Below are 20000 nucleotides of genomic sequence, written 5' to 3'. Positions count from 1 at the left end.
GTCAACATTTAGGCCTCCTCTGACGTTAAATAGCCTAGTTATTGCAGAACTGATTAATGCATGCATTATTTTGGGTGCTATCAGGTTTGATTTAACATGGGATTTGACAAAATAAAGTGATTGTGTATTTAACAGCATTATTTAGAAAGAGGCCACGAGGTATCTGTGTTTGTCGTCTAGCAGAAAGAATAGAGATGAATTAGGTTTGTTGTGTTGCACAAGTGTTGTAAGTGCAGATTGTATGGCCTATATAAAGAAAGTGTCAGACATTGTTAATTTGCTCAATTAGATGAAGGGCATAGTTTGGTGATGCAGTATGTCTCGATGAAGGTTTTTTGTGTGTTCTGGTTCCTAAATGTTTTCTTACATCAAAGCCAATTAATCAAAATGAGTCTTTTTTGCGATTCTGAAAATACATTTGTGATCTGAACAGTTGTTTACTTCTAGACATTAATATGTGCAATGTTATGAATAATATTTTACTTCAAATATTTTTACTTTACTGCAGTTGTTTGCTTAGTTTTTATTTCTAAAGATATATTGTAGAATGATAATGATTACAGACCGATTATAGCTTTTTTTGGTAAGCTAACAAGGAATAGTTGGCCTCAAACGAGTATTTACTTGCCCTTAAAGTGGTTTCAAATCTTTGAGTTTTCTATTTTCTGTTCAACTAAAAAAAATCCTATTGTGAAGAATTTTTGAAATCCAGGTGCCTTTGACATCCATGACAGGAAAAAATACACTGTCATGGCTACCGGTTATAATATCGTTTATGTTCAGCAGAAGAAAGAAACTACAACATGTTTAGAACAAGTGGAATTTGAATACATTATGGCAATTTACAATTTGGGGTGAACTATCTCTTGAAGACTAGCTTTGGGTTATGTTTATGAAACTTTTTGAAAAAAGTGCTATAACAAACCCAATTTTTAAATTTCCTGTTAAAATCTTAATTGAGTAATATTTATTTATTTATTTGTTTCAGGAGGAGCCAGAAGAAACACTGGGAGGTGCCAGTAACAAGGGCTCGATGTGGTTATGCCCATTATGCCAAGAAAGTCATGCAGACCGTGAGAATCTCTCTCATCATCTTTCGGACAAACACAGTGTCCTCCCAGCCTGCCTTGATAAGTTACTGACTATTGTGAGTATATTTACATTCCTTATTGTTCTTCTTTTTGATGTAGTTTTATGTACATTTTGATTGTGCAGCCTCTGTATGTATTAGGGAAAGTAATGACATTAGCTATGTTTTCATCTACCTGTTTTTATGCGCATTTTAAATATGTTCCTAAAAAAACAGTTGATGGAAACGACATCATGCGCATAAAAAACATATGTGCATAACTGAGTAGGAAAAACCTTTTATTCGATAAGAAAAGATGCGCATAAACTATGATGGAAACACTTTTACAGCTCAAATTCCAGTATGCGCATTAAAAAAGGTAAAAGAACATGTGATAATGTTTGTAAATGGACAAACCAGGAGGCTGAGCACATTGCAAAACATCTGGGGCCTCATGTACGAAGACTTGCGTGGAAATCTTACTAAAACATTGCGTACGCACAAAGCTGTAAATGTGCGTACGCAGAAAAAAATTCAGATGTATGAAACACTGCGTACGCCGAGTCTCACGCATATTCTTTTGTACATCCGAATGAACGTGAAACTGAGCGCAACATGCACGAGCACAAAACCCCTCCCTGCCTCCTCCCCCGTATGAATATGCTAATGACTATGCTAATGTAAAAACCCAACGAAAAAGCAATGGCAAAAGCAAGCAAAAAGAGAAACTTTGAACAGAATGTGAAATGGAGGTGCTGCTTTCGGAGGTAGACCGGAGAAAAGCGGTGTTATTTGCAAGTTTGTTCGGCGGAATTAACAACAAAAGAAAAAAAATAGAGTGGGAGAGTTTAGCTGATGCGGTTAACACAGTTGGGTCTGAACATCGCACTGAGTGCATTTAAAAAAGAAATAGTGTGGTTTATATCTGTAAAATGTTGCAGTACCCTTCGCAGTCTCAGTGGCGCACCTCATAAGAAGCATATGATCATGTACTGACACGTTCGAGCATAACTCGGCTCGAATCCAGCGTCTGATGAATTCTTTCTTCTTTTTTTCCCCGCTACATATCAGATTTTGCCCACTATTTATCACGAGAAAGACAAGTAGGAATCATCAATAAGTTTGTGCATCATATTTTATTTGCACATTTATTGAATGGAAATGTTTCTGATTCACGCATGCAAATTTATCTTCACATAGTGTCTTTATAGCAATGTGCAGGCAGTAGATAGCTCAGATTACATTGGGAAAACAGGCGACCGCTGCAAATTGTGCTTTAATGTTTAGCTGGTCAACTGTATGGTATGGAAATCTTACATACCTACTATATGAACCCGTCTCATACAGACGCCATTGCAAGGATCAGACACTTTGTAGAGAAGAATTTAACACAACTGCCTCTAGGAGTCGCCAATGGAAATAAAACAGACACGCACAAAAAATGTGCGTACGCCTGCCAGAAACCTGCCGTGAACCTGCGCAAATTCCCACGTTCAGTTCATTGTTAGTAAATCCAAACGTGAGCGATTCTGAGCGTGAAACCTGGCGTACGCAAAGTTTTTGTGCGTACGCAGCGTTGATACATGAGGCCCCTGAAATGTTGTTTTGGTCATTCTAAAATGCCTTCCTGTTTAAGTATTAGTGTTATTATATTATTAATGACCTCTAGAATCAAGATATGATTGTGCTTCGCGTCTGACACCTTTAAACGCCACAGCGCATTCACGCTGCTGTATTCGCACATATTTTATGCAGTAATGCAGTTTTGCGCATAAAGTTCATTCCCATTTTTGGATGGAAACATGGCTACAGATTGCATCTTTACAGTTAAATTGCAAACTTGGGAGCAATCATTTAAGTTGTTTTCCTCTTTTCATAAGGCTGCTCCTAAAAACCCTTCCATTGCTGAAGATGAAGAATCCAAATCTCAAAATCATGCAGGTGAGTTTTGATTATCTACAGCAGTAGAGTGGCACGATTCTAGCTAAAATGAAAATCACGTTTTTTTTGTTGCTTAAAATAAAGATCAAGCATATGGTAAAACAACAATATTAATATTATGTGTAGGTCTACTGGTTTCTAAAAATAATTATATTCTACTTATAATAATTCTAATGTTGAATTATGTTTGAGATATAGGCCTATGTTTGCAATCTGTCATTGACAACATTATTAGACCATTTTATTCACTGGTAAAATCAACATATTGGCTGGAGTAGTTATACTGACACTGTAAACATTTATTTTCATGCACTACTATGTGTTCGTTATGAAAGAAAAAACATCAAATGCTTGTCGTCATCATAACTCTAAATGTGATATGATTATTTAAATGATGTGCACGCTTTCGTTTTCACTTTCACTGCTGTTCATACTTCGCGCGCGGCTCTCAAATGATCACTCTGTGCCACAAACTGAATATTATTTACAACTTTATAACCTGTTACTCACAGCATATGCGGGTTCTGTTCACTAAAGTAGACGTGCGCGCGTCTATCATTAAGTAGGGTGCGTACCCGCACAGTCAGCAGCTCATGTCAAGTGTGATTTCGCGGCTGTGAATACAGCATAATATGAAGACAAAAATTACATTTTTAGGTGAATTACACCTTATGAATACAACGTGACTCATTTAACATCATTTGGAGGTGTCCGTGTCGCTGATCATCATGTGTGAAACAATGAAAAGACTCGAGCAGCTGCCTTTTCTTCTCTCCTGAACTTGAAAATATGATTGGCAGAATCGTAGAAATGCTGGATTAAGATCGTTTAGGGCAGGGGTGTCAAACTCAATTCCTGGAGGGCCAAAGCCCTGCACAGTTTAGTTCCAACCCTGCTCCAACACACTTGCCTGTAGGCTTTAAACAAGCCTGAAGGACTCAATTAGTTTGATCAGGTGTGTTTAATTAGGGTTGGAACTAAACTGTGCAGAGCTCCAGCCCTTTTGGAACTGAGTTTTACACCTGTGGTCTAGGGGGTCGAATCGAGATTGCAAACTTTTTTCGATTAATTGTGCAACTCTATTACAGCAGTGGTCCACGACCTTTTTATCAATGAGAACTGGTCTTTTTACTGGTAATTTTACTGCGGACCAGTGTGCAGGGGGAGTAGGTGTACATAGATTGCTAGGTGACCTAAGCTGACAAATAATTACTGCTACTCTAATGCAAGTTTTATTTATGGAAAAAAGCACAAAAAAAAAAAGCACCGCCGTGTTTGGGTGTTCTGTATTTGTTATATATATATATATATATATATATATATATATATATATATATATATATATATATATATATATATATATATATATATATATATATATATATATACAGCATATATATATATATATATATATATATATAATTATTTATTTATTTGTTTTAATAAAAGAGAGCTTTGACTCGAATAATATATAAATCAGAAATATTAATTTATTTTGTGAACCGGTACCAATTGATCTGCGGATCGGTACCGGCCCGGGGGTTAGGGGACCACTAATCTACAGGATATCACTGATTCTCAGTCCAGGTTGTGGAGTAGTCCCAGCTTCGCACATTTTAAATTTCTCCCTAATGGTACATAACTAGAACATCAAATCTGTACTTAGTGCAGCTGGCAACGCTACTGCTTTGGAGCATATCATATTAAATGCTGAACATGCCTGTTACTCAGGTGAAGATAAACAGCATGTTCACACGTTTATCACGCTTGCAAGAAAAGATCAAGGCATACATGATTCAAGATGTTTGTGTAAACTGAAAGTGTGAAGGACTACATTCTCATAGTAACTTTCATGTAAGGGATTTCACCTTAGTAATCTAGTTTCACAAACACTCTGAAACATACGTCAACATCTTGCCTTGCCTATATTTCACAGTAATTTGTTGCCCCCTTGACATTTGCATAAAGTTGAGAAATGCCCAACCTTCCTTATGTATTAACTTCTCTCAACGCTTACTCCATGCCACTTTCAATCCCATAGTGCATTACAAGGGTGTTTGCGCTCAACTTCCATATGAATGAACTTTAAACGCTCTTTACGCTGTACTCCCAGCATGCCAGAGGCTAAAATATTTTCCGTTAAACATTGCAATGTGGATTGATCAACTTTTAAAATTTACATCGGTAAAAAGTGTTTTAATGGAGAATGTACAGGTAGCGACTTGTGGAATATAGCATGTTGCACTTCTCATGCATTTCAATAGTTTCCGAAAAACTCTTTAGGAATAGTTCACCCAAAAATTAAATGTTTTCACTATTTACTCACCTTTCACTTGTTCCAAACCTGTCTTAGTTTCTTTTTTCTGTTGAACACAAGATCCTTCGAAGAAAGCTGAAAATCTAAAATCCCAGACTTCCATAGAAGGAAACACAAATAACAGGGAGGTAACTTATTACAAGTTTTCAGCTTTCTTTAAAATATCTTCGCTTGTGTTCAACAAAGGAGACTCAAACAAGTTTGGAACAAGCAAATCGATAGTAAATTATGACAAATTTAAGTTTTATGTGAAAAAAAGTCAGTGGTAATCAAGGGTGTAATGTTTTTTTATGAAAGCTGCTCGTGGTCCAAGCTAGCCTTTCTTTTTCTCCAATCGTAGAGCTTCAGACCTTCAAAGATTGAGTTGTTGTGAATTATTTACTCTTTACTATTAATTTTTAAATCAGGATTTTATTTCCATACATAAACTGAGTGATTTTATACCTGGCCTATTATTACATTTGTATATTTTAATTGTAATTTACCAACAAAAATGGATTATATTCATATGCTTATAAATTTTGAATGACTGCACGTATTAAATTCTTTTTTTTTTTACAAAGCAATTTAGAAAACTGCTGTTATTGCATTAACATGTTGAAGATGCTTTTTGTTTTTTTAGAAGACATACCAACATTTGATTTTATTTCTCAATTTATCAGATGACACATCTCAGCTGAATTCAGAGAACAGAAATTCCCCCACACTGGCTTTCCAAAATGAGAACGAATCTACAGATGCAGTTGACAAATGTGGTTCTTCTGAGGAAAAAGAGCTGGATGAAGAAATTGAGGGAGGGAGAAATGAGGAAATTGACATGGGGGATCTGGAGTCAAATCAGGACAACGGGGAGCAAACTATAAAGACATCAGATGCATCTGTAAGCAATGGCAGATCTGTCTGCAAAAACAGTGTAGCCTATGAATTTGATAACAGTCGATTCAAGTGTAATGCATGTTTGGAGTCATTTCCAAATAGAACGGCTTTGAGTGTGCATTATAATTCAACCACCCATATTCAGAGAATGAGAACCGGGACGGTAAAAGACAGTGATTCAATCCCTTTCCTGTCTCGACCTTACGTCTCCACCAAACCATACCAGTGTGCCATCTGTCGTGTCTCCTACAATCATGCCATCACCCTTGAAAGTCATTTAAAATCTGTGTTGCACCAGAGTCGCAGCAGGAGTGCTGGGAATGCTACTCCTAGTTCCACTGCAAATACAGGAACTGGAACCATGGGTGCAAGGTTGGCTCCAACCACTATTGGAAGCAACACACAGTTAGTTAAGACTTCCACCAGCAACTGTGTCACCCAAGCAAACCTGACTGCAACAGCAGTTACAACCAAAGATGGAGAGCAGGTGCAGCCTCAGTTAGCTCCCTCATTACTTTCTTCTCCAGTGGCCTCTGCACAAGCAATGTCTGCTATTCTCACTCTTCTGACTTCCAGCCCAAATTCGCTCCCACACTCCATTCTTCCTCCTCTATTCACAACTGGAACATCTGCAACTCCAGGGGCAGCAACCCCACAGCTTATACCCCAGCCTCAGATGCTCATGCCTTTGGTGTTGAATGGGCTCCAATCTCAAACCCAAGTCCAGGGCCAGAATCAAGATTCTCCAAAGCAACTTTTGCAGCAGGCAGTGCCAGTTCTTGGTCTCAGTGCAGCACAACAGGCTCTTTTGGCTCAACGACTCAGTGGCTTACAAAGTCAGTGGGCTGCATTTGGCCTTCCTGCCACTAAAATGAGTTTAGAGGAGGCCACCAAGTTGGCAGAAAGGAGTAAAGACATGGCAGTACAATGCATAAAGGTTGAGCCTTGCGATCAGCAAATGTCACTAAGATCTGAAGAGGACTGGAATATTGATGGAGTGAAAAAAGACTTGTGTTTTAAAAATGAGAATACACAATTGCAAAGTGAGAATATGATGGGCGATGGCACAGCTGATGAAAAAGAGCATGAAGAGAATGAAATGGATGTTGAAGGAAATGATGAACATTTGTGTGAGGGGGAAGATGCAAACTCTAAAGTAACTAAATCTTCAGTTACCCCAGGTTTTCAGCATGAAAGTCCATTGTCATGTGTTTTAGATTCTAATCAAGGTCTCAGACATTCACACAACATTAACAGCTCTGGCACTGCTAACTATACCTTTCGCAACACTAATTTTGCCTTACGATTTGCAGGCCACAGAAGTGCTAAAGATCATTTACTCTTGTCTTCAGGACGGCCTGTGCTCACTGAGTTCCAGTCCCAGGTTCTGTGGGCATTCTTAGAGTCTCGAGATGATGCTGAAACATCTAGTCCTCAGCGGGAAGACTGCGAAGCCCTAGGCAGGGAGGTAGGGCTAAGTGGAGAAGAGGTACGAAAGTGGTTTTTAGATGCCTGGCAATCCAAAGATAAGGACAGATTAGACCGTTTTCATGATGAAAGTATGGAGGAGGAAGAAGGTAATTTAATGATAGATGAGAGTGAAGATGGACACAGCCCATCAGCAACAGGTAGTCATGCCATTGACCTGTCAAGTAGTGGGGAGAGACATAGGATCGGTAAGGGAAGTCCAAGAGAATTGCTGCTGACTTCTGACTCTGAAAATGAAGAGTTCTACACATCAGTTATTGTGACTGATGAAGAAAGTCAGAGCAGCTCTATGAGGGAAGAGTCAGGTAGCCCAATCAAACAGTCTTCACAGGTAGAGCCAACTCCTGAAAAGTCAAGTGGTGGCGGAAAGGTTCTTCGCTCTACAACAGTCTTCCTCTCAGATGCAGAGGACGAATATGATGATGAACAGAGTATGAAAAAGAAAAGGAGAAAAAGTGAGATTGCCAAGGAAGATGTGGAGATCAAGCAGGAAAAGCAAGATTTAGATCTTGATCTGCAGTTAGAGGCACAAGCAGACCCCCCTACCCCTCTTTCAATCACAGTTGATCAACAGGGTGTTCCAGCTAACATCTTGCAGTCACTGCCCATTTCCCTGTCGTTAGCTCCACTTTCTACCCAGTTATACAGTCCGTATGTACTCTCACTTCCTTCATCAGTTATTGGGGTTGGAGTTTCTGAAGGTGATCGGGCTAAAATAGCCTTTTCAAACACTCAACCAGTATCAGCACTTTCAGACCCTCTTAATGCACCTTCAACCACACACTCCTTCTTATCCAATGGTAATGATTGTGAGTCTGCTTTAGACCTTAGCATGGGGAAAAACCACAGCTCTACAATATCTGTCTCCACCGCTAACAGGCCCTCTATACAAAAAAGTCATTTGCTTGATGGTCTGGGATTAAGACCAACCACTGTTGGTGTTCCTACAGATGGAGGTCTCATTGTTGTTCAGGTGAAGCCAGATTCTGCCATAGCTATCCCATCTTCCACTAACAGTACTTTAATAAATCGCAATAATTTGGCTAAGACTAGCACTGTGTACATGAGGGCAGCAGAAAAAGTTACAACATCACTCATAGAAAGGGAAAAGGAGAAGGAACGAGAAAAAGAGCAGGATCAAAAGAGGCCAAAAGTCAGAAGGTTCAGGGACATGAGACGCTCTAGGACCATCATCCATGCTGACCAGCTTGATATTCTCTATGGATGTTATTTCAAAGATCCAAACCCAGGAAAACATGAATTTGAACAAATATCTGAGTGGGTGAACCTTCCAAAGAAAGTGGTTCAAATCTGGTTTCAAAATATGCGGGCCAGGGAGCGAAAGGGAGAGGTCCGTTTTATCAGTGATGGCACTTTGGCAGCTGTTGGAAAACCACTAATAAAGTTCACCTGGCCACTCTCAAAACCAATATTCTCAAACCCTCCTAAATCCAACACCAGTCCCTCCACTGGCTGGACCTCTGCAAAACCTCAAACTGGAAATATTCTTCCAAAGATTGAGAAGTTAAAAGAAGTCAAGGAACCCCTGAAAGCTCCTCATCAGGGTCCAAGTAGACCAAATCAGACTACTTCATTCACGGTGGTGTCAACCAGTCCATTAATTCAAAAGATTAAAACAGAAGTAGCTCCAATTACAATGGTTAAAATAGCCCCTAAGACAGTGACTACCCCAGTTGCTGTTCCTCTGCTTGTCAGTGGAATTCCTACATCTCGATCTGCTCCAAAAAGGAAGGTTGAAGAGGTACAAGCAGAGTCTGAACACACTGATGAAGAGGATGACCATTGCCAGGGAGGGCTTGAGTCTGGAACTACAAACCTTATGGTGCCAAAATTGACCACTACGCCAATTAACAAGCCTGCTGCCTTGGCTTCTCAGAAACAAAATGGGCTCAAATATTGGCCTCAGAAAGGTCCGTTCAAAATAAACACCCTCTCAAGAGAACAGTTAGGCCTCAGCTCACAGCGGCCTACAGCCACTACCACCCCCACTACACCATCCCCTCTGACGGTTACGGCATCCCCTAGTCAAAGCCAAAAAGAAATAAGTTACATGCAGCAGAACTCCACCCCAAGACGACCTCGAACCCACCTAACCAGTCTTCAGCTGTCCATCCTGCAGTCCTGCTATGAGACGTGTGCTCATCCTAATGCACTGGAGTGTGAGGCAGTCGGAACAGAGCTTGGGCTTCCACTAAAGGTTGTGCAGATATGGTTCCAAAATACTCGTGCCAAGGAGAAACGCTGGAGGCTACAGCAAGAGAAAATGGTAAGGACATTTTGTTGTATTTTTGTGAAGTTGCTCTGTTGATCTCAGATTTCATGTCTGAAGTTTTAGTTTTAGTGTTTTGGTAAAGTGATTCTCGTGTTTAATTAGGATGGGAGCTAAACTCTGTAGGACAGTGATCCTATAAATTATCAACTATATATATATATATATATATATATATATATATATATATATATATATATATATATATATATATATATATATATATATATATTGTGTGGAAGACAAGATAAGGTAAAATATTTACAAATGTAATGAATTTAATTAACATTGCAAAAATGTTTTTTCTCATTTGAAAAAAAAAAAACTTTAAGAAGAGGAGTTGCTTGGTGTAAACAGTAGTTGATATCACTTAAATGAAAATCTGGAAATAAAACTTCTGTCATTTTTTTTATTTGTCTCCATTTACATTCTTCCACACCAAAGGAGATAATTTAATCTGGTTGTGTAAATTTAATATACTGCCCGTGCATTGTCAATTCAACATGTAATAAAGTACCTAAATGTATCAGCAAACAAGTACAATTGACTCATTGAACGTTTTTTTTTTAAGTGCTTTGCTCAACCGTAAAGTCGTAAAATCATAGCAGCTGTAATAGCAGGACCATTTTAGGTGAATACTTAGAAGCAGGTGAACATTTCTGCCACCTCCTGGAAGGCTGGGTGGTATACTTGAAACGAGTGGCAACTGTTATAATATTACAAATAGGATGACTCCCTTTTCAATTACATTGCCTAAATGTTTGTTTCTCTTCTTACCTTTCCACTCAGTCTCCTAATCCCTCTGACCCTTCTAAGAAGATCGATGTCAGCTCTGGTAGCTACCTACAGTACAATGCTCTTCGAGCCAACCGTCCCATCCTGCCCAAACCTGTACAGCTGACAGTTGTGGATCCCGCTCCATCATACAACATCGGTCAGACAACAGTCCGCGAGACTCTGATAGGCAAGTGCGATGCCTGTGGAGCTGAATTTGAATCCAGGGCCGCAGCACGTGATCATGTCTTCTCTGCTAGACATCTTGCCACTCTGAGAACCACTAACTTTGGTCTACAAGCATCAATGGTCAGCAATGGATCTGGTACGGGGTCTGTCGGTATTATCAGCCAGTCCTCTACTCCATCACCAGCTAGCAGCTCCAGCTAAAACAATAAAGTGAAGCTGGTGTTCTCTGCGGACCCACCAGACTTGTTGGCTTTCAATAGACAGATGGGTGCTGGTGTTTTAAGCTAATTTTCTTTTGAGGCTCGAAAATCGAAGTGGCCCAGATGGCCGTCTTTGTCCTCTCTCCTTGGATATCAGCGAGACATTCTTATTATACAGAGTCTTTGCTCACAGGGCTCCTTTTAATGACCTATTGCCACAGCATCATTTTACTATGAATAATCTACTGAAATGATAATCATGGACATGCTAATGCTTGTGTGATTATGGTCCGTCTTTCACGATTTCATCTCGGTTTAGACTCTTATTAAGTTGGGTAATATTCTACTCACATTTACACAAACACTTTGTTTGATTGGGAGAATCTATGGTAATGAAGCACCCAAAAACTCAACCAAAGTGCTCTGGGTTGTCAATTATGTTTGTGGTACTGATTTATCCTGTTTTAAAGCCTATATAGAAGAGTCGTTTCTAAGCTGATTTATCTCCATTCGTCTTGTTAATTCAAAGAAATGTATTCTGTAAACAGAGGTTTTCCTTCTGGCTCAGTTGACACATGTCTAGACTATGCTAACAATTGGTGGTAATGAAATGGAAAGGCAGAAATAATGCAAAGTCTGGAATATGGAGAGTTTGGGAGAGTTTTTTGGATTCTGATGCATTAAATAAGGATGATTTTTAAGCAACCATCATGACAATCCTATAGCCATCAGCTGAGCTCTCGTTGAAAGATGTCAGATGGTCATCAAACAGCACTTTGACCCTTTTTAAATCTCAAACTTTTTTTTTTCTTTTTTTTTTAAAGGTTTTCGTGTTCCGCAAAATAAACAGTTTTGTTGTATGGTGGAATCTTACTGTATGTCAAACTATAATGAAGTATTAATCAGCTTTTAATGTTATTTTTAAAGGGTTTGCATTGCACATCGTTAAACAGACAAAAAAATGGATCAGACCCAGCCGCTGCGCACGAAGCCAAAGTCAAGTCTGTACTTTAACACAATTTTATATGGATTAGTGGGAACATCGAAATTATATTCGTTTTACCCTCCGGATAAACCGTTTGGTTAGAATTTTTAGGGAGTAACTCCAGCTTATCTTTATGAACGAAACACAAAAGTCATTTATTTATGCTAAAAGCATTTTAGAGTTATGGGAGAGAGTTGTCATCTTTTGCTTTCTTGTTCTTTCATGGAGCATTTTGTGTTGCAACATACTGAGTATTTTCCTTAAAACCCACCAGGAGAGAAGACAGGGTGCTTTAGTGGACCGGGAAACTTTTCATCAGGGCAACAGGAGGTGCAATTTGAAGGACGTGAAATACTAAAGACGATTTTTCCTTTTTGATTTATTTTGTATTATATTATTGATACTATTAATACTTTAACAAAATGCAAAACTAAAAAAGATTTTTTAATGAACTATATTAAGAAAATGATATTCCAAAGTTATTCTTTCTCTTGCTTTGTCTCAGTAAAGAAACCAAAAAGCAATCTTGATTGGAAGTGTTCGTAATGCAAGCCGCAAAGGAGCTCCCATGCCTTGGCACTTTGAGCTAGTCCAGGATTTAAGCATGAGCTACAGATAAATGCATTTCAGACAACTCAACTTGGAACACTTGAAGTTCATTGAAACGTTTCAGTTTTTTTCACGATATCCCAGCAAATGCAAGGTGTCTTTTTGTTTAACTTAGTGTTGAGTTGTAGCTCATATGAACTGAAAATGGACTGGGTTGTTTGTAGTGCAGTGCTGCAGGACGTGGGATCACACGGTGTTGCACTGTTCAGAGTATATTGGTAGAGTATGGAGAAATGCTTTTATATTATCTTTTCACTTTTTCATTGACACTTGATTATCACTTGTTATAACTGTACTACTTACTATTTTTCAGTACTTTCATCACTTTTGATTATTATTGATTCATAACGGTTTTGATGGCATCTCAGACTTTAGAGATGCCATTGATATGAATATTGAACAATAATGGTGGCAGTCTTGTTATGAAACTAGATTATTGATTAAGCTTGTTTTCCCCTCACTTGTACCTTCATTTTGTGTTGGTTCTCCTTTTTTCTTATGCAGAAAACAAATAAACTGAAGTTCATGTATTGAAGTTTCTTGTCATGTGAATTACACGTATGCAGGTATATTCACATTTTATGTTGCAGTTGTGTATTGATTGTACTGTTTAATGATTGTTATGTACAGAGTTACATGAGAAAGTAAGAATTTTGTTAGACGTCTTGCATCACCGACCACTGCTTTAGTTTTATTGATGTGCTGGTATAATCAATGGTATACATTTAAGAAGTACTCATCGGATATATCAATATATGTGCCATATAGTAGTAAGATTAATATGCAGTTTGAGTTGCCTCGGTTGTATTAAAGATAGCTGGATTCCACATGTGTGGTTATGTTGCCAGATCTCACTTAAAAATTACGTTTTGCATAAAATGTACACTTAAAATATAAAAGCAAGTACATAAGAATGCTAAAATACATGATATTTAAAAATGATAAAATTCTAGAAAAAAAATGATGCTTGTACAAAAACCCAAATAGAGAAATTTAAGACCCATGGTGGGTCTTAATACTGTAAAAGGTTTTAATATGCCTTTCCACAATTTAAAATGATAGTTCACTCAAAAGTAATATGACTCTATCTTTAGTTCTAAAGATAAGCTTTTCTGGAAAAGAAGACAAGATTCACCTTATGGTGTAATGACACACAGTAACGTTACTGTTTACATATTCTAGAATTAGAGAGCAGTCTATACCTTTTTTTCAGTTAGTTGTATTTCCTTCCCTTGAAATGATTAATTACTCAAAATACTTCGTAACATGCAAATCCAAGTTTGTACTATTGTGCGGATTTGGCAACATAGCACAGAAGTTATTATCCGGCGCAATCTAAAGGTGGTCTGTGAGCCGTGACTGACGCCGTTTTCATCCAATCACCGTCGCTGTTGTAAAGGCTAAGCGGCAAGCGCATTGAAATATCTCAGTAGCACACCAATGACAGCTCTCCATACATGAAGAGGGTGTGTCTAAAACCCAGAATCGTTCAATCACCTCTCGAGAGTTCGCCTGCAGTGCTCAGAATCCCCGCCTACGGCTTCCATTTCTGTTCTGGAGCACACGAGCGCTCGCGAAGAATACACATTTCCTTTTCTGAATTTGCCTTCTGATGTAAATAGAGTAGTAAGAGCGACAGTCTGACAGAGCGAAAGGTGTTTGTGTTTTGATAAATAGTTTTGTTTATTCTGCTGGGGGACACGTTTGAGCGCCGGAAGAAGCAAGGCGGGTTTTTATTCCCCATTTTAACTTTAGTGAGCGGCGCTTTCCGCCGTTTTTTTATTCCCTCCCCTGCCCCTCTCTCTCGCTCTCGCTCCCCCCCGTGAGAGTCGCGGCCTGTAGTGCAGCCACGAGGCGCGTCGGACCACCGGGAATCAGGCGATGGCGGAGTTTGGTAACGGACTGGCAGAGGAGTCTCTGCTGGACTCAGACCCGGGTCACTCAGAACTTGAAGACCCAGGCGTTGGCGATGAAGAACCGGGATTAGACGAGGGGGAGGCCGCTATTGAAGATCCGGTGAGTGAAGGACCTACTGCAACTTACTCTCTTTAATAACTACGTTTTCATCTATTCGTATACGTTTCGCCAGCTAACCTCTGATGTTAAAGTAAATCTACAAAGCACGTAATCATATAATAGCGAAACCGGTTTTGCCAGGTCAGTTTGCCCGCCATTGTGGCTCACGCTATGCAGTAGAATGGGTGAGTAACATGCGTGCTGCTGGCCGCCATGTTGGCGCAACATTGGTCTGGGTTCCTCTGCGCCAGATCTGTCGACCTAGCGGGGGGAAAAAAATCTTCATCGCAAAAATGCGAGACGGGAGATTTAAGAGACAGGGGCGAGGGTAGGACAGGCCGCCATTAGCCGCACTAGTGTGGGTCCATCCGCAAAGAAGCAGAAGGCTCACGGTAAACACGCCTCTTTTCTGATCAGTAATATTTGTGGAGTGCGAAAAGTAAGTCGCGTTGGAAACTGCGCGTGATTGTTGTTGGCTTCTGAGATGGAGTAAATCTGTATGCGACGTGTGTGACATGTTAAGAAGGCGAGAAATGGTTTTATTTTCAGTTTTTGCTTCGAGCTGAAAGACAAACGCGCACTTGAATCGCTGTCATTGTATTCGACGTGCTTTACTGATTAAACGCCGCTCGTGATGTATTGCATCATTTATTGGTGATTTTGTGATTGGGATGGTGCATTAGGGCAGGGCTGCTGCATTTCTCTCCATGCACTTTTACATTTTTGAAGCTAGAGTAGATCATGCATTTGCATGCCGACTGGAAGTCTGCTTTATTTCATCATGCATTGGTGCTATTTTCAGTGATAAGCCATTGTATAATATACCATATCTTCTAATTGACGTTTACGCTAGATCATGCAACATCTTGTTTTAACTGCATGAAAGGGGGCCATCACATGCATGCTGTGTTACTTTAGGAGCGATCCGTAGCGACTCCCACTGCCCTGCAATGCAGCATTGCTGAAACTTGCGTGCGTGCGTGCGTGAACACACCAAAAGTGTGCAACAATGCATGCACGGGTGGCATCATGTTTAGGGCGTCTTGCTGACTGCACACTAAATGATGGTTTGAAAAAGCTCAGTGCATAATCACGTGTGACAGTGCATGTGCTTGCTGTGTCTACCGCTGAGAATAAAGAATGATTGTGCCTTGTGGGAAAGAAATCGCCTGTGCATGTCAAAATGGCTTTAGCAGGAGCACATGATATTGATGCAGGTATAGATCCAACGTGGCTGTCAACCATTCCTTTAAATGACATGATCTAATTGTGCAAAATAAAGGAAAAAAATATATTTGTGAATGATAAATTGTATGTAAAATGTACATTACTGTTTCTTCTTCAGGAGCTGGAGGCAATTAAAGCCCGGGTGAGAGAGATGGAGGAGGAGGCAGAGAAACTGAAGGAGCTACAGAACGAGGTGGAGAAACAGATGAATCTTAGTCCTCCACCTGGTAAGTGAAGCTAAATGGATTAAGAGACAGAAGATTCTGACAAACTGAGCACTGCAGAACAGACAGTGCTGATGAATAGGACTGCATTAGCGGCAGAAGAATATCTGGCATTGGACCGTTTGAGGTCAATAGAGATATGGCTTGAAACGGAAAGTAACCTAGATTTTAGCAATAACCTAGTAGGCAATGTGATTTCTAGGCTACACCCCTGATATACTTGCTTTGAAGGTTTTTCATGCTTTTTTCTTACGTCTGGGACACAGGTCTTGATCGGTTTTAAAGTCATGGGGGACTGTGGGCACAATGACAGATTCATTGGTTTTATTTATATGGTAATGCTAGATGGTTTGGTCAGAACATGAGACCACACAATTGCTGATTGTAGTAATAATTTAACAGTGGTAATTCTACACACAATCTCACAGAAACTCATGTGATCAAACATGACCCTAGAAAAAAAAAAAGTAGGACAGTCGATGTGATCTGTTGGTTTTACTGGTGTGCATGCTATTTTGATGCACTAAATTAATAGGGGATGTCTTGTGAGAAAATGCTATAGTTGTACAAGTTGTTTCTATGTCAAAATGCCTAATTTTTGACATGGGCTTTTTTTGTCATACGAAAATCGTGGACATCTTGTAGGATGACTTGTTTGACCATCTGTTTTCATCTAAATGAGAATTTTCTTTTATGCATAAAATTTAAGCGTTCAAAAGACATTAATAAATAAATCTCATTGCTTTTTTGTTTGTAAATTGAGGTGAAACCTCATTCATAACCCAAGCGGAGCATACTGCACAAAGTGCAAGATTGAAAATCTTAGGTTTTGTGTTGTATTCATAAAAAAACTTAGTCAAGTAGAATGTTCTCTTACCAGTGCCAATCTTAAATCATTTTTACGTTTTTTTTTTACTTTTTTTTTTTTTTTACTTTTTTGCTATATATATATATATATATATATATATATATATATATATATATATATATATATATATATATATATATATATATATATATATAATCTGCTTCATTCTCCTCAAACTGAAGCTCCGCAGCACCCGTTATTTGGTGTTTTTCATAAGATGCAGCTCTATGAATGTTTTATTCATGTGTACAATCTTTGTGCTTTTAATAATTTTATTCTAATCAAAACAACATTCACAGATGCAAATTTAGCCTTGAAAACATTGGATGATGGCATTGCATGTATTGAATATTGTGGGTCTGTGATCAATTTCTGATTCGTTGCCATGTTTTTAATCAAAGACACCTCATCAAATTACTTTCGATGTGCTAAAATATTCGTTACACAAATTATTTTCCAACAAGAACTGAGGTCAAACTACTAAAACGAAAAAAAAAAAAAGTAAAATATTTTGTTTAATTATGTCACACACCAATGTCTATGGTGAACGAGTTGCATTAGAAATGGTTGATTTATTTATGTTTTTCCTTTTTACAGCTGGCCCTGTCATTATGTCCATTGAAGAGAAGATAGAAGCCGACGGGAGGTCTATTTACGTTGGAAATGTATGGGCAAATATTCTCATACCTACTTGTTAATAATCTTTTTTTATACATTTGGGCCACTTTGTGATATTTTCCCAGCCTTTTAATAATGATTTAGTCACATGTTAGAACTGCTGGTGATTTAGGTTTGGTCTCTCACAGGTGGATTATGGTGCTACAGCTGAGGAGTTGGAGGCACATTTCCATGGCTGTGGATCTGTAAACAGAGTCACTATCTTGTGTGATAAGTTTACAGGACATCCCAAAGGGTAATTCATGCACTCTCATTCTTTTGCATCTTAACCTATTCAATAATTTACATTTACTTATTCACTTCTCTGTGAATCTGCTCTGGATAAAGACTGTATTTTTAGAAAATGCTCTGATCCATTAACTCAAACCGAAACTAAATGTTAGCCACTAAAATAATAAAGAGGTACTTCTGAAGATTCTCTATATTATTGTTAAATATATTTTTTTTAAAGTATAACAAAGAACAGATTATTAAATACAACTTTGTTTATTTTATTCATTTTTTTGTGAGATTTATGTCAGTATGATGAAGGATATGGCACAGTGTGAAGGCTACACTGAGCCCTACAACATGTATTTGATAAAGTTTAGAATTATAAATTGGCCTTTAGAATATATGTAGGGAGATTGGAGTTATTATTATGGCCTGGTGTTAGTGGCATAAAGTCCGCTGCCAAAACAGCCCTAATTGGAAAAACAAAAGAGTGCAAAATCACACCTTCAGGTTTAAAGCCACAAATAAAAGGACTTATTTTTAACAAATTGCATGAGTGGTCAGAAAATAAACTTTTTATAATTCAGCCAGTAATAGAAAGAAAATCAAACTGTTTTTTTTTTTTTTTTAACTCAAGACATGGTGAGATTGCAGTATTGTACATACAAGACTCACTCATGGACATTTACTTAAAGAGGAAAACCTCCCAGAATGTCAGTATTGCAACAGAAACCAAACCTAAACATGTACTTGTGAAATGCCCTATTTTTAAAGTTTTTAGACAATGATTTTTATCTGTAGAGACATTAAATGAAATGTATTTTTTTAATGTTAGTCCTTCATCAGTTGTAAAAAAAAAAAAATCCTTAAACTGTTTGTTCTAATATCTTATTATTATGTATAAATTATTGCCGTCAATGTTTTATTATAGAAAAGTGATGCTTATAAAATGTGCTAAATTTGTTTGCTATGATCTGGTTTTGCCATGAAATAGCCAGAGAAGCTGATATGGCAATGCATTCAAAACTCTTTCTCTCTTATGTGGCATGATTTTGCACTTTATATGTGGACCTGGGACTCTGAGGTGTGAAATTGTTCTCTCGCTTTGTACTATTCTGGAGCACAGCGTTTTCAAGCTGTTCCCATTAATAATTTGTCAGCATTATCCTATTGCATGGGGTAACATTTGATGCAATGCTTTAATCACAGCAACTTTGCACATGGTGTTCTTTTATTAATCTTTCAAAGTGTTTTTTTATATAGGCATCCATAAGTGCTTATTTCCTTCAAGAATGATTTATTTATCATTATTTTTTATTTAAACTTTCTTTTTGTATGATCTTGACTCCCCTCACATTACCATTTGCTGTCTTCACATTTCAGGTTTGCTTATATAGAGTTTGCAGACAAGGAGTCTGTTAGGACAGCCATGGCACTGGATGAGTCCTTATTTAGAGGAAGGCAGATTAAGGTGAGGCGCAGCATCATATTTTTACGAAGACTACATTTTATGTGATTGTTTACTATAAAAAATATGAAAGTTTTTTTTCTTTGCATTTATGAATATTATTTATATTAATTGTCATTGATGCTGGTCTGCAAAAAATGAAACCGTATAATGTTTGTCTTTTTGTTATGGATCACTATGCCTCTGCACACATTTGATAATAGTTATGTGGTACTCTGTAGTAGACAAAAAAAAAAATTAGTTTTTGTAGTTTACATCAAAGTGATGGCATTTTTAAGATTCTTGCTCTTTGAAATCCATTTTCAGGTAAACAAAACATTGTTTTGAATGACCAAAATGCAGTTTTTAGGTTTAGTCGAATAACCATTTCCTGACACAATCAACAATGTCCAGCTGCAGACCCCCACACGGTTTAGCACACATAGTTCAGCACACACAATCTAGGCAGGGGAAAAACCATATATCATTACGGTGGATGTTGATGTTACTAACAACTTTTTGGACCTCGTCATCAATATATTTTTATATGTATTGTTAAATGGTGAACACGATAGTGTATACTATTTTA

The 20000-nt window shown here is 38.1% G+C and overlaps 2 protein-coding genes across 10 annotated transcripts in view; both read left to right on the top strand.

Moving 5' to 3' along the window:
* The window catches only part of zfhx2 (zinc finger homeobox 2), a 14889-nt gene extending 1621 nt beyond the window's left edge, over positions 1-13268 (top strand). For all 5 annotated transcript variants that reach the window (XM_087309362.1, XM_087309365.1, XM_087309366.1 and 2 more), the window contains exons 2-5: positions 989-1147; positions 2950-3010; positions 5990-9978; positions 10771-13268. In XM_087309362.1, the coding sequence (XP_087165488.1) occupies positions 989-1147; positions 2950-3010; positions 5990-9978; positions 10771-11145 (4584 nt within the window). In that variant the 3' untranslated portion in view covers positions 11146-13268. The remainder of the gene's footprint in view (positions 1-988; positions 1148-2949; positions 3011-5989; positions 9979-10770) is intronic.
* A 972-nt stretch (positions 13269-14240) lies between these two features.
* pabpn1 (poly(A) binding protein, nuclear 1) overlaps positions 14241-20000 on the top strand; it is a 26881-nt gene continuing 21121 nt past the window's right edge. For 2 of the 5 annotated variants that reach the window (NM_213259.2, NM_001105132.2), the window contains 5 exon segments: positions 14241-14754; positions 16100-16208; positions 17671-17738; positions 17880-17986; positions 19348-19435. In NM_213259.2, coding sequence (NP_998424.1) covers positions 14620-14754; positions 16100-16208; positions 17671-17738; positions 17880-17986; positions 19348-19435 — 507 coding nt within the window. In that variant the 5' untranslated portion in view covers positions 14241-14619. 5 annotated transcript variants of the gene reach the window in all.

Source organism: Danio rerio, chromosome 24 (assembly GCF_052040795.2).
Source record: "Danio rerio strain M-AB ecotype USA chromosome 24, GRCz13ab, whole genome shotgun sequence".
Lineage (NCBI taxonomy): Eukaryota > Metazoa > Chordata > Actinopteri > Cypriniformes > Danionidae > Danio > Danio rerio.
The sequence above is the reverse complement of the archived record's forward strand: the minus strand, read 5'-3'. Positions and strand labels throughout refer to the sequence as shown.